The sequence below is a fragment of the Cibotium barometz genome, chromosome 1 (assembly GCF_041138505.1).
Source record: "Cibotium barometz isolate CiBa-2024 chromosome 1, ASM4113850v1, whole genome shotgun sequence".
In the NCBI taxonomy this organism is placed as follows: domain Eukaryota; kingdom Viridiplantae; phylum Streptophyta; class Polypodiopsida; order Cyatheales; family Cibotiaceae; genus Cibotium; species Cibotium barometz.
In genome coordinates, this window is record NC_141046.1 from 61,187,247 (window position 1) to 61,202,607 (window position 15,361).

Sequence of the window (15,361 nt, forward strand, 5' to 3'; positions counted from 1 at the left end):
TATTGTGCTTGTTGTCCATTAAATCTCAGTGTATTTACGTGTATTGATTAGCATTGTGTTCAACCAAACATTCCACACCTACTGGTGAAATTACATGTAGGCCTTGGAGAGATTAGAAGTCTATTACAGGAGGCAGCGTAGAGCAAATTGGCTAGCTTCTGAGAGTAGGAGAGGAGCATTCGTTGGAGCCTAGCTTCTCTACAACGGCTTCAAGAGAGTGCACCAGATAGCCCGTGGATTGCGAGTCAGTTGGCTACTACCCATATAGAGCTCAAATTCATAGAGGAGCAAAGGGTGGAGTACAGATACCATGCCAGAGCCTCCTTTTGGACACAGGCCAGAGGACAGGGTCACTAGGAATTTCTTTGAGATTGCATGCCCACATAGGCGGAGAGATGGTATCTACAGGTTGCAAGGCCAGGATGGATCCATTGTTACAGACCCACCCCCCCATGTGAGAGTCATTGCCGTAGATTTCTTCAGCTCTCTTCTCACAGGTATCCCCATATCCTCACACGTGTTGGATGCGCGTGAGCAGGTTTGGCGACATACGAGCGAGGTAGTCCTTCACATCTACGGAGCTGGCAAAGGCTATGACGACATTACCTAGGGAAAAATGCCCAAGAGAGGACGCGCTTCGAGTCTCCTTATTTCTTCGTCACTGGGATCTCATGGAAGGCGGCCTCAAAGCTGCCTTCAACGAGATAATGGTTACGGGAGCCATGCCACAGAGGTTGTCAACGGGATTGATCCACTTGATTGCCAAGGATGGTGATAGCACGTTGGAGATTTAGCAATGGAGACGCATCACCCTTCTAGGGACCACCTACAAGATTCTGGCCAACGTGTGCAACCCTTCCTTCCCGACTTGATACATGGTACTTAGACGGGTTTCATTCAGGATCGGAGCATTTTGGACATCATCTTCACCTTATACAAGGCAACCGCTTCGGCCAGGATGCGTCAACAAGATCTTATGATTTGCACATTTTCCAGTCTCTGGATCTAGCTTACTACGATCAGGAATGTGTACATATGCAATGCAAGACAAAGTTGATTGGGGCTTTCTAGAGGGAACAATATGCAGGATGGGATTCCCAGAGGATTGGGTCCGAGATGTTTCGAGCCTCTACTTCACTTCACACAGCCACGTTCTTATTCAGGGGACAGATTTCGGCTTTCTTGCTCGATCCAGCAAGGCTGCCCTCTAGCACCTTATCTCTTCTTGCTTGTCACCAAGGCCATGAGTAGTTTTCTCTCCACCCAGGAGTTCGGGCTCTAGGGATTGCATCTTCCCATTCGCGCACAGGAGGAGCTACTTGATTCCAAGTTCGCCGATGACACGGCAGCATACATATCAGGGGACAAGAGGAACCTCCAAAGATTCGTCAAGGCGATTGAGATCTTCTTTCGTGCATCCAAAGTGCATATCAATTGGCACAAGTCGTGTGGATTTTTGGTTGGTTCATCACCCGAAACCCGACTTGGTGTCCAGTTGAGGCTTTTCAATGGGTCTTGAGGAGCACTCCAGTTCGTTATCTTGGATGCCAGCTTGGCATTGATCTCTCTCCTAAGCAGCAGCTAGCCCCTCTTCTAAGCATTCGGAAGAAGCTGCTATACTAGAGTTTAGCCAGCCTTTCTTTATTTGGTCAGGTAGTGGTGGCGAGCCAGGTTCTTGTCATGTGCAAGACATGTGCATGCTCATTCTCAGGGCTGATCCTTGAAGGGCAACACATAAAGAACCAGTTTTGGACCAGATACAAGAGCTAATGCCAGCTAGTATGGAAAGGGAATACCTTGTGGAGAACTCAGGTGGCTGTTGGCCAGCACATTAAGTGAGATATGCTTCTGTCAGCTGCAACAAGAAAGGATTATTTGTCCAAGGACTTGGCACCAATTGCTCATTGTTTGATTCACTCGCTCCTTTAGGGAGTAGAGTCATTAGACTAGACTTAGGCTAGGTGTTCCACCTTTTGAGGGGTAGCCAAAGGCTTGCCATGATGTACACCTTTTTTATACTACAGGAATATACTAAAACTCAGCTATCTCTCTCTCTTCTCTCCATCTGTCTTGCTTGTGTTTTGCATCAGATTGCTCCAGGATGGTGTTTAGGGCTGAAAGAAGACTCCCATAGCTTCCGCATGTCAGAGTTCTTCTTGCCACCATGTAGTACATCTCCTCCTGCTAGTCTTTCTCCTAGGCTTGTATTAGTCAAGTTTAGCCGTTGATCTGCAACTTTCTGTGGGCTAGCAACAACGAAAGGCTTGCTTGGGCCAAGGTCGCCTGGAGAGTGATCATTCAACCGCAATGCAGAGAAGACATGAGCATCATCGATATCAAGCTCAATTCGTGCTACGGACATTGATGATCCATTTGGGTGATAGCATCTGCACTTATGCCACTCGCACAGTTGGTGAGATTATGGTTGATATGCCACCAGTGGACGACACGCTCTGTGACAACCACTTTGGAGTACTAGAGTTATGGCAGTTATACCACCAGCTCATGTAGTTGGGTTCACACTATGGACCGACCTTTTTTTGTAAGTTATAGTAGGAGAGTACTTTCCCTTATAGTATGTACTCTTATCTCTTTATGTTAATGGTTGTAGAGAAGAGAAGAAGATAGAAGAAAATTCAACCATTCATCTCTTTTCTCTTGCTCTCTCGTGTGTGTGTGTGTGTGTGCTTACAAGGAACTCAAGCTCTCCCTCTCCCCCGCATTCTCTTTATGGTATCAAGGCTCCAGTTCGTGTGAGCGCTAAGGAGGCAAGCAACAAGCAAGAACAAGGCAAGCAAGGAAGCGCTACACGAGTAAGGATATTTCCCTCTTCTTCCCTCTTTCATTGTGGAGCAACACCTTTGGTAGCTGTGAGAGCTACACGAAGACACGAAAGTCATTGTCTCAAATTGAGGCATCCTCCTAGGTAAAGGAAGAAGAACACATTGTGTGCAGATAACTGAAATTTTACGCGTTTTAAGCCCTGTTTTGGCTTTGAAAGTTTTTTGCAGGCACTCTGTGAAGTGTCGATTTTGACTCTATATGCCCAATTTCTAGTTCGGTGCGCAATGTTACAGCAAAAATTTGGCTGCAGAAAAGTCTCTGCAGAGAATCTAAGTGTTGCACATGTTGGCGAATATATGTGTATGCAGCTGGTTTACATACAGTGACATTATAACAGGTTTACAGTACCACAGTGTTGGAGGTTGCAGATTTTTGCTGCAAGTGCAGAAGTTTTTGGAAAGCACCATTTGGTAAGTTGTTGCAGGTAATCATGTCTAACAGTCTATCCCAGATTGTGAGCGAGAAGCTAGACAAGAATAACTTCCAAGCATGGAAGTTCAATGTCATGTGCAAGACATGTGCTTGCCAATCCCAGGGCTAATCCCTAAAGAGGCAACAGATAAAGAATCAGACTAGAACCAAATTTGGAGCTTGTGCTACTAGGTTTAGGACAGGAGAACCTTGTGGAGAGGACAAGAGAGCTGTCGGGCAATTTTTGGAGGAGCCTTTCTCTGTCGGTTGCAACAATGTATGGGAATATTTGTCCTGGATCTAGCCGACAGCAGGTTGGCCAGTCCACTAAGGTTTTCCAGCCCTATAAAAGGGCAAACATGCTCAAGGCTAGATCATTCAATCTCTTGTAGGCTGAGTCACTAGACTAAATCAAAAAAGAAAGGTGACAATGTGTCTTGTTCTTTTTTAGCATAACCTACAAGAAATTTTGGATTTAATGGCAGAATTAGAACTTCTAGACAGTGCACCCACTCTTTGGGAGAATACCAAAAAGACATGGAAAAATAGGCTAGTCAAAGATTTCAAAAATGCCATTAACAATTTCAGGGTATCCCATCTTCTAAACATTAAGATCAAACAAGTAGCTTTTTCAAAGAGAAAAGTCAAGCAGGACAAGCTATGGGAGAACCAAAAACCCTTCCGCCTGAAGACTCAATCGCTAAATTGGTGAAGCAGCAGGTGCAAAAGCAAGTCCGGTCAATAAGCTCAAGAAATACCTTTAACATGAGCAATGACAAGCAGGATGGCAAAAAGAATAACAATAACAAGGGAACAAGAAATAAGAAAGTCAGTAAAGAGAATCAAGAAAAGAGCAATAGCCAAGACAAGAAGCAACAAGGTAACTAGCAAAACCGTCGAAATAACCAACAAGAAAACTGATAAGAAATTCAACAAGTAAATCAAGGAAATCGAGAGGAAAACGGGCAGCAAACAGGGGAATAATCCACCTTCATGAGCTAGAGGGCAAGGTGGAGATGGAGACCGTTTTGAAAACATAAATCGTGGGCAACAACAACAACAAGAATCGAATGTACAAACAGGGAAAAGAGGCCACTCTAGAGGTAGGGGGAGCCAAAGAGACCGAGGTGGTTGGCAAAGAAATCAAAGTACAAATAACATAGAGTGCTATTACTATGGCAAACCAGGACAGTTATTTGTAATGCAGCACATGCTTAGCTCCACGACATGAGACGTGTCAGAATCCGGAAGATGTTTGGTATGTGGATTCTAGTGCCTCTAACCACGTGACTCATGGTGAGTGGTTTAGAGACATGCAAAAAATGAAAAAACCAAGTTATGTAGAAACAAGTGATGATACTGCGCATCCCATTGCACATGTTGGTAAAGTGTCATTGTCTATGTAAGATGGCAAAATGAAGTACTTACAAATGTGCTTCATGTTCCAAATATTACAAAGAACTTGGTTTCTCTTGAAAAGATGGTTGAGCAGGGTCTGCAAGTGAGGTTCAATTCTCAAGGATGTTTTATAGAAGACTTCAAAAATCAATGCCGCTTGGTTGCAAAGGATAATAGAAATGGCACGATGTTTACTTTGAATGTTAACATGCCTAAGGTGAAAGCAACCATGTTTGCGCATGGGACAGGTGTCATTACACATATATGGCACAAGCGCATTGGTCATGTGAATATACAATAGCTGAAGTCTATGCAGACCCAAAATATTGTTACAAATTTACCAAAGTTTAAGGTTGATACATGGCAATGATAACATGGTAGGTCGCGAACAACATGCCAACAACATATGCTGGTGGACCAATAGCATTGGCGCGCGCGCGCACACACACACGCGCGCATGGGGAAGAGTGGGATTTTCCATGGCCTCTCAAGCACCAAGATATTTGAAAAATCCGCACTAGGCGCTAATTTCTAATCCAAACATGCTCCGATGGATACCAAACTTTGTGAGCATATGGAGGTGGGTCCCCCACACATGCTTGCAAAGTTTGGTCACCATCAGAGCATGTTTGGGTACAATGGCATGGTGAAGAGGAGGATTTTCCATGGCCTCTCAATCACTAAGAGACTTGAAAAATTCGCACTGGTGGGCGTTAATTGCTAATCCAAACGTGCTTCGATGGGAACCAAACTTTGCGAGCATGTGGGAGGGATCCACCCCCACATGCTCGCAAAGTTTGGTCCCCATCGGAGCACGTTTAGATTAGCAATTAGCGCCTAGTGCATATTTTTCAAGTCTCTTCGTGCTTGAGAGGCCATGGAAAAATCCCGCTCTTCTCCATGCCATCATACCCAAATATGCTCCGATAGTGACCAAACTTTGCAAGCATGTGGGGGGGACCCACCCCCACATGCTCGCAAAGTTTGGTCACCATCGGAGCATGTTCGGATTAGCAATTAGCGCCCAGTGGGGATTTTTCAAGTGGATATAGCAAAATAGTCTTCACATTTGCAAGATTCATGTGAGTGATTTGAGGTAAGAGGAGGAAGTAGTGACCGTAGTGCAATGCGATGGTGAGAGGAGGGAGGAGTGCCCGTAGTGCACTGCAATGCCGACGGTGTGACAATGCTCGTAGGAGGACATGAATGGTAAGCTACCCATGGTGGTGTTAAGCATGGAGACTCAAGAGTTACGAGCTCAGCCCCACCATCAGAAAGATCCCCATGACACATTGAGGTGATTAGGTGAGTGGTTCTCTCGAAGTTATGAGAAAGGCTCTTGGGCGGGCACACCCACAACAAAGGCACTCACTGCACAAACAAGAGATGGCTGCTAACACCCCCTCTCAGCTCCTAGATGTGGAACCAACCCCAGTGAGCTGGAGTGCTTCCGGAGCACAGCCTGAGGTAGAGACTTCGTGAAGAGGTCCGCCGCATTGTCCTCCGTTGAGCAATAAACAAGCAAGATGTCACAGCCAAAATCTTCTCACGGATTTTAGTAATCCAAGTGACGTACCCTAAGATCTAGCAAAGTCTAATTCTAAATTCATCAAGTTAACTTTCAAAAGCGCCAAAAAGTGATATTGTATCTCTATGTGCTTGGTCCAGGCATGGAAGACCATGTTCCGAGCAATAGCTACACGACTCTGGTTATCGCACTGGATGACCGTGGGTTCATTCTGTGGAAACCATAGTAACATGAAACGTTTCGTCCGTTTCGCCGTTCCGTCGTTTCGAAAGTTTCGTTTCGGGCGAAACGCAAAGGTTTCAAAATAACGCTTCTTATATACACATACCAAATTTATAACATAACCAACAGAAAGATGAAGATCCATTTTTTGGGACTAGTGGGTATGAAATTCATGATTTTGGGAGTAGGTTTTTTGGTATTTTCAAAATTTAGCCAAGAAAAGAAGAGAAAGACACGACAAGTTGGTAGGGAAGAGCGAGGTGAGAAGAAAATGGAAGAAGTTGAGAAGAAAAGGAGAGAAAGTTGGAAGACAAGAAAATGAAGAAAGAGGAGGGGTGGACCATGGAGGAGGAGAGAGAGAGGAAGAGGAGGCGTGGAGGAGAAGAAGTGAAGGAGCGAAAAGGAGGAGTGGACGAGGAGAAGAGGCGGGGCAAATAGGTTGCGGCCGAGAAGAAGTGTCGGATGCGTGAAGTGGCAAACGGGCAGCAAACAAAAATGGAAACAACGGCAAAAATCGCATTTGCAAAAAAAAAAAACCCTCCCCCCGTTTTTCTAACCTCACTTTACATTTGGGCGAAACACCGTCTCGATGGGCAGGTTTCGTTTTGTTTCGAAATGTTTCGTGCCGTTTCGAGAGGGCAAAACGGGTTTTTATGTTACTATGGTGGAAACCCAATCTCGCCAAGCAACCTCCGCAGCCACACAACCTCGCAAGCAGCGCCACAAGCAGCCCAGTACTCTACCTCTGTAGACGACAAGGCAATAGTTGGTTGTCTCTTGCTGCTCCATGAAATAGCTCCTGAGCCAAGGGTAAATCCGTAGCCTAATGTAGATCTCATGTCTGGATCTCGTCCCCAATCTAAGTCACTCCAACCGGGGGGTCTGACTCATTCCGTTGTTTCCCCTCTAGTGTCATAGAAGAGTCCAAGATCCTTCGTACCCTGCAGATACCACAAGATCCGCAATCCTGCGTCCCAATGAGTCTTCAAAGGCATCTGCATGAATGAGCTCAACAGCCCCACGGGAAATCTCAAGTCCAATCAGTTGTTCAGCAACCAAATGAATGAACCAACAAGCTTCCGATACAGAGAGACATCAACCTGCTCACAAGGATCATTCACTCTAAGTTTGGTGTTCGAGTCCATCGGTGAAGTAAGAGGCTTGCAGTTCTCCATCCCAAAGGTCTCCACTAACTCATGAACATACCGCTGCTGAGAAACAAAGAACCCCCTCTGGGTTTGCCAAATCTCCAATCCCAAGAAGAAATGAAGTAAGCTTCCCGAAAGAGATACAAGTTAGGATCTACAATTGATCTTTGAAATCCTGTCCATAGAAAGAAGGAATCAATCTTCTAATTCCAAGCCCTGGGAGCCTGCTTAAGATCATACAAGGCCTTCCGCAACCTGTAAACCATCCCCTTTGATCCCAGAACCTCAAAGCCTGGAGGTTGCTCAACATACACCTCCTCCTGCAAGTCACCATTAAGGAACACAGATTTTACATCCACCTCATCTACGGGCCACCGCTGAGAAGAGGCAAGGGCAAGAATTGTCCAAATCCTGGTCATTCTCGTTGTCGCTGCAAAGGTATCCTCATAGTCAATGCCAAGCTGCTGAGCATAGCCCTTAGCCACAAGTCTGGCCTTGTGCTTGTCCACCGACCCATCAGATGTACTTGGTCTTAAAGACCCACTTGACACCAATGATTGACCGTTTTGACGGCCTCGGAACCAGCTCCCAAGTTTTATTCTTCTCCATGGCATCTAGTTCCACTTGCATGGCTTTCCTCCAAGTCTCTTGAGAAAGAGCTTCCTTCACGGAAGTGGGCTCTTTGTCCTTAATGATACAAGACATCAAAGCATAGTTTACCTGTTTACAGCTCCTCAGAATGACTTGTGTCACGAACTCTGTGCGATCTGAAGGCCATCCTCTGTGGTCTACTCCGAGGGAAGCTCCATAACACCTAACACCCGAATGGTGTCTAACAACCACTTTGGTACTCGAACAGAACGCGGAGCCTCCTCCTGCTACTGGGGCTCATTTCCAGCCTCGGGCTCAACCTCTATAACTGACTGAGGCTGTCTAGCTAGAACAATAGACTAGGAATCATTCTCAGACTCATCTGGTTCTCCAAGAAGTGGCGGCTCATCCACAGTGGAAGCTGGAACATGCTCATTAAAGACAACATCTTTGCCGACAACAACCTCGTTCCGCTCTAGGTCATATAACCTGTAGCTTTTGGAAAGAGAGTTAATACAAGCTTTTGGGACTTCGAGTCAAGCTTCCCCCTCTGCTTCTTTCGAATGTGAACACATGCATCACTCCCAAACACACAGAAATGGGAGACATCTAGTTTTTTGTCAAAATAAGCCTCAAATGGAGTCATCTTTGGTACTAAAGTCGTCGGAGATCGCTTGAGGATATGGACAGCCGTAGCCACCCACAACCTCTCCCCAAAGTGGACGAGAAAGATCACGATGCTCCAGCATCGTCCTCGCCATCTCCACCACAGTCCGGTCCTTACACTCAACTACTCCATTCTCTGAAGACAAATCTGTATTGGCCAGCTCCTCGCCATCTCCACCACAGTCCGGTCCTTACACTCAACTACTCCATTCTCTGAAGACAAACCTGTATTGGCCAGCTCCCGCTTGATGCTATGTTCCACAAAAACCGCACAAAAGCATTAATATAGAATTCTCCTCCTTTGTCAACCCAAAGAGTCTTCACCTGCAATCTAGACTCCTTCTCCACCATAACATGCCACTCCTTCAACCGAGCAAAAGCTTGGTACTTATGGGAAAGAAAATAAACCCATGTAAATATGCTACAATCATCAAGCAGCAGCATAAAGTACAAAGAACCTCCCAAGGATGGGGTTTGCATAGGTCCACACAAGTCAGTGTGTACCAACTCCAAAGGTTTCGAAGCCCGCCTAGTAGCCTGCTTCGGAAAAGATTCCATGTGCTACTCACCACGAATGCAAGAACTACAGTGTCCCTACCTGCTGCCAACATCTGGCAAGCCATCCACCATCTGGTCCCAGAAAGCCCGCTGCAACGCATCCACATTCAAGTGGCCTAAACGAAAATGTCACAAGTCACTGATCTGAGTACCTGTCAGAGAAGAGAGTGCTGAGAGTTTGTAGATCCCATTCTCCACTCCTCCTTCCCATACAACATGGCCTATTGCTTTGTCCCATAGAGCAACAAAATGCTCATCAAACTCCACCCGGAAGCCAATCTTGCAAACCTCATGCACTAACAAAAGATGAAAACCAAGTGCTGGGACGTAAAGAACACGAGAGAAATGCTTCCCCCATTTGCCATCGGGAATAATCTCCATCTTGCCCTCACTATGAATCGGGATAGTGGAATTGTCGCCGATGAAAATGCGACCTGACTGCCGTTTAAGATCCTGTAATAACTCTCGGGAAGGAGTCATGTGCCTGGAAGCACCACTATTGAGAATCCACCCCCGAGTATCTCTGGCGGTGAAACCAACAGCCTCCCTGCTCAGAGAAGATAAAGCATCTGTGTCCATAATCTCCAAGTGCACAAAAGCTGGAGTCTTGGCAGCTGCAATTGAAGAATCAACACTCTTCTTGGTACTCCGCTTAGGACATTTCCTCTCCACAGGGCGAAGGTTCTGAGACCTTAACTGGCCGGTGGTCGAAATGCTGTAACAACAACAATCATAAGACAAAGGGAAGTCTTCATTGGAGAAGTCTTCTAAGAAGAAGCCTGATTCAGAGCGTGATGCTTTGAAGACCGAGCGGACCTGTAACAATTGTGGCGAGAAAGGCCACTATTGGTACTAAGAGGTCCGATGAGACAGCAAAAGTGATGGCCATGTCCTCAAAAGATATCTCCTTCCCAACCTGAAGAACCTCCTGCTGAAGAGCCTGCAACTTGTTGATGTGCTCCCGCATCATCGAAGACTTTGCAGGATTCATCACCCACATCTGCACTTCCAAGGGAATACACTTCATGGGTGATACCCTGTTATACAGAGAAGTCAGATGTTGCCAAATCCCTCTGGCCAACGTCATATGTTTGATATGATTGATCACATGTGGTGTGCAACTAAGGAAGATGAAAGAACGCACACAAGTATTAACACAATCCCACAACTGTGTCTGAGCCTCCCGTTCTTCCGAGTAGAGGGTAAAAGCTCCCCGTCCTCCAACTCCGGCCGTGAAACACCAACCATAATGAAATTAGCCAAGTCATAAGACTCCGTGACAGACTCCATCATTATCTTCCAGACGTCGTAGTTAGTCCCGCCCAACTGTCGATCCACCAGGAATGTGGGGAGTGTAGGGATCTTCACGTGCTTCTCAGCCATCTCAAGCAAATTTGCAATATCAAGGGTTCACATGGTCTTGTGAAGGGAGGGTGGGTGGGAAAAAAAATGAAGAGGCTACAAACACTATGCAAGGTGGCTGTCCAGCGGTGATGGTTGCCTTCTACCCGATCTCCAAGTCCTGAACAGCCCACGAAATCTCCAATCAACACCAAAAACAGCAAACCCTCAAGCTCCCACTGTCTCCAAGCTTCAAGCCACCTAGGGCTCTGATACCATGTCGGACTACATAGCAGAAAAATGAGACAAATGCTGTGGAGAACAAAACACAAAAGTGTAGAGAGAGAGAAGCTGTATAAACTCTGCTATATACACAAGAATCCAAAACAATGGGAAGTGGGGGACCAAGGGTGGTATTTATACCACCTTCTAGTGCTGGTTGGCCAGCCTAAAAGCAGCCGACACCAGCAGACTGAAAGTCCACAACCAGCCTAAAAGCAGCCGACAGCAAACTGAAAGTCCACGACCAGCCTAAAAGCCAGTCAGCCAGCAAAAATCTAGTCGGCCAGAAGAAAATCACTAGTCAACCAGTACAGTAGGAGTCGGCCAGCATACAACTGCCCCACGACCAGAAAAAAATAGGGAAAACATGGAAAAATGGGGAAAAATGAGAAAGGCTCCTGGGCAGGCACACCCACAACAAAGGCCCTCACTGTACAGACAGGAGATGACTGCTAACAAACACAACCCACAGAGGATATAACAATCCAAATGCCTAGACCCACACACAAAAGCTCTACATTCAGTTATGTACAACCCCCTTATGGGACTAAGGTAGCACTGACAGCTACCCACTAGTTATACCCAAGAAGGATATAACAATGTGCCTTTCGAAGGTGCCCTTGACAATATGACACCCTGACTTTCTCTCATGACACATGAGTTTGCCATCCTTGAACAGCTGCATAACAACTCTGTTAGAAGATCAAGTACTGCAAGGCTCATAACGCTGGTGTCAGCAAAACAATCTCCATCTTTTTCTAAAGAGAAGAAGCTGAAGTGATGTGCCCCAAAAAAGGACCTTGACATTATGGAACTCTGATTTTGTTTGGTCCAAAAAAAAAAATCATATTTAACCAGATCACATCCTAAGTTTAACTCACTAGCTATTGCTCGACCGTCATGACAATGAAAGAAAGCAAATATTGTGGGTGCATGGACCATTTTCCGTAGAAGCAGAATCATCCCGTTAGACATTTACGAGATTTTAAAAAATTTGCATGCTTTGTGAAAAATCATGGAGGCAAAGTACCAATACATACTTTGTAACAAACTCGCTCACGTCACCAAGCCCCCTCAAATCGGGGATTTTCCTATTTTGCACCAATTTCCTCAACGGACGGGACACTCCTACAGGTTGCAGCATGATCGAGTAGTGACGAAACTCGATAAGCTTCGTTTCTTTGTCATAACTTAACAATACAACCCGCTGACATGTCGCTAACTTCACCTGACAAGATCCAAAAAGCCAAGACAAATCAGCATAGCAACCATTTGACATGCGGCTAAGGTAACCCAAAAGAACACTCCAAATAGGAAGGTGAAACTTCAAAACCTCACAAACAATCCAGCAAGAGATAGTTAGGTAAAAATAAAGACAATACTATGGCAACAGAATAAGGGTGGATACAGAAAAATGCCTGCCTTTACCCGTGCAACTCCCTACTTATCCAGAAGCGGGAAGTGTTATGTATCCAGCCTAAGGAAAATTTTGAGTGAATTCTTACCGTGTTCACATTGATGGCTGGAAAAATGTTTTGGAACATAGCAGTAGTCAGTTTGAGGTGTTCTGCTTCTCCACCAAAACCAGCAAGAACTATCTGTGGAGAAGACAAAAAAAGAGGAATAACCCACAAAAGAAACAATATACATGAGACCTACATGCTCATCATTCTTGCCTCACCAGCGGAGCATTTTTAAACAGTCCTGCAGGAGCTCGTGGATGTAGCTGAGCTCGAGCAATGTCAGCATCTAGTGAGTAGGAGTGGATTTTAAAAGTTAAGGTCGGTCCTCGAGGGCATCGAGCTACCCTCAGATAGGCTGCTTTCTCTGTGTGGGATAGGATGAGAAAGTGTGTCACTCCAAGTGGGCCAGCAACATGTACAAAGTCCTTTACGGTGTTATTTTTCTTCTCCTGATAGAAAACAGCAGATATTAAAATTATCCACCAAAACGTGAGGCAACAACTTAGTCATAAAAACTGTATGTATAATTTAAAAATGGAAAGGGACTAACAACACTGCTCTGATTCAAAAGCAGCTAGTACAGACAATCAAAAGGCTCAAAACCTTGTGTGTAAACAGTTGATACGCTATCCCTAGTGCATCTTGATGCCCCCCAATTTCTTAGCTCCACTTGGCATCAGGAAAGATTACTGCACTTTCTCTCCTTTGACTTCCCTCTTCTGCTAAAGACATCTTTTAACTTTTATTATCTAGGAGAGCACTCCAGTTACAGCGTGTCACGTGTCCAAAGCATACTGGACTGAGACAACAGAGGAGGATATCCTTGTGGCCGAGTAACTTGCAGGCTAAAGCTGAGATCCAAGTGATAGAAGAAGATAAAGAGGGAGAGGTGGGTGGGGTCTGGAAAACTGGAGCTGGGGTGGCAACCAGGATTGAAGTGGTTGGTGAAATCTTACCCGTTTTCCCATTCTCCTAGCATTGGACAATCCTTCTTGACATGACTGTTTGGTCACGTATAAAGCATTGCTTTGATTTTAGGTGAGAGCTCCTCCTTGAAGAGGTGGCAAGATGCCACCATAGTCACAAGAAAGTTTCGTTGTTTCATCATCTCTAAAGGTTTTGTTTCATTCCGTTTCGTCTCTATGGAGGAAGAAACGCAAAGGATTCAAAGTGACACTATGTATATATGTATATACATATATGTATATATATATATATATACCTAGATGAATCCAAGAACATGCCCAAATTCACCTTTAAGGAAACGTGCATGTTATATACTCATGGTAGTCAACTCACAAGACTATATAACTATCCACTCCATTATGCATAGTATGGACTAGATGCTACGACATCCCCACACTAACGTCATCAGTGCCCAATCGTGGGTGTAGGACTATGTATCAAGATACGCACTCCACACACACACACACAAACACATAAGAGCATATTCACACAAAGCCCTTCGAACTGAGTTTCAGTCAGTCAAACCTCCTGAGATGCAAGGCAGATAGATAGATAGATAGATATATATATATACATACATACATACATGTGTGCGTACACACACACAAACACACACACATATATGTGTGTGTGTGTGTGTGTGTACACACACATATATATAGATGCATAATATACATATGTATGTACACACACATGTATATCTATATATATATCAATCCTGGTTGTACTGTGTTTTTTGGAGACTTTGCCTTTAGGTGGAGGGCAGTGTGTGGCTGCATAAGCTTGCGAAGGTCGTGCTGCAGCTGGCGCAGAAGAGGGGGCAGCTTCCCCCTGGCAATGACGAAGCTCCGGGGGACCTTCTCCACCTCGCCCTCCGATTGCAGCGGGTTCTGCGTGTGCTTCTTCTTCTGCACATAATTTCACATCAGAATCCTCTCTTGAACTACACAGAAATCTGCATATAAACCGAAAGCTTCTTACCCGTCGCGTGCGACCCATGGCTGCTCAACCCAGCAAAGGTAAACTCTCGCTATGCGAGGTTTGAGAAACCCCTTCAATCAAGCATGGTGCAACCTTAGCTTAATTTTTTTCCCACCCCCCTTACGGCCTAGCCTTTGGGGTGCTTATATTGGTCAAACATGTTATGATACATATAATTAGGTTTGTTCCTCGCCATATATAAATATTTTTTTCTTAAATTATTCATGCATATACAAATCAGCCACTTATCTCTTATGAAGTATTTTTCCATGGTAGAAGAATTTTGAAGTCCCTAATCGAATATATTGCCTCTTTGGTAAGTTAGCATGAAGTATTGCCATTAGGAGAGCTTGTTATGTCACACACACACACGCACGCCGTCCCTTGAGTGTGTATCTATGTGTCTATGCATCCACACATGATGAAAGAAAACACACACACATCCCTTGAGTCCCTTAAACCCTTGAAAGAGAATTTTACGAAAATAGTGAAAGTTAAGATGTCTAGGAGCTTGTTATGTCACACACACACACGCACGCACGCACGTCCCTTGAGTGTGTATCTATGTGTCTATGCATCCACACATGATGAAAGAAAACACACACACATCCCTTGAGTCCCTTAAACCCTTAAAAGAGAATTTTACAAAAATAGTGAAAGTTAAGATGTCTGTTTTAGTCAAACATTTTTGCCTTCTTGTGTAATAATCTATATCATCAACATAGCTTAGCAAAAGGCATTAGGGTCAAATTCTTTCCTCGTTGGCATACCTGCAATCGATTTTTTTAGCTAATTAAAGTATACCTACAAAACATTTAATAATTTTTTATACATGGAGTCTTGATTTGAGTAAATGCAAAGAGTGATCCAAGCCATAACAACAGTCACATGGGATGTGAATGCCATTAGACAAAGAGGTAATGACTATGTATAGTTATCATCTTCCAATATAAAGAGAAGTA

At 44.8% G+C, this 15,361-nt stretch overlaps 1 protein-coding gene across 1 annotated transcript in view; it reads right to left on the reverse strand.

The window, feature by feature from the left end:
* The window catches only part of PPAN (PETER PAN-like protein), a 34,419-nt gene extending 19,850 nt beyond the window's left edge, over positions 1-14,569 (reverse strand). Inside the window, exons 1-5 of the mRNA XM_086804572.1 lie at positions 14,400-14,569; positions 14,168-14,326; positions 12,671-12,901; positions 12,495-12,587; positions 12,030-12,217 (exon numbers count right to left, since the gene is read on the reverse strand). Of these exons, the coding sequence (XP_086660698.1) occupies positions 12,030-12,217; positions 12,495-12,587; positions 12,671-12,901; positions 14,168-14,326; positions 14,400-14,417 (689 nt within the window). The 5' untranslated portion in view covers positions 14,418-14,569. The remainder of the gene's footprint in view (positions 1-12,029; positions 12,218-12,494; positions 12,588-12,670; positions 12,902-14,167; positions 14,327-14,399) is intronic.
* Positions 14,570-15,361: the final 792 nt, after the last annotated feature.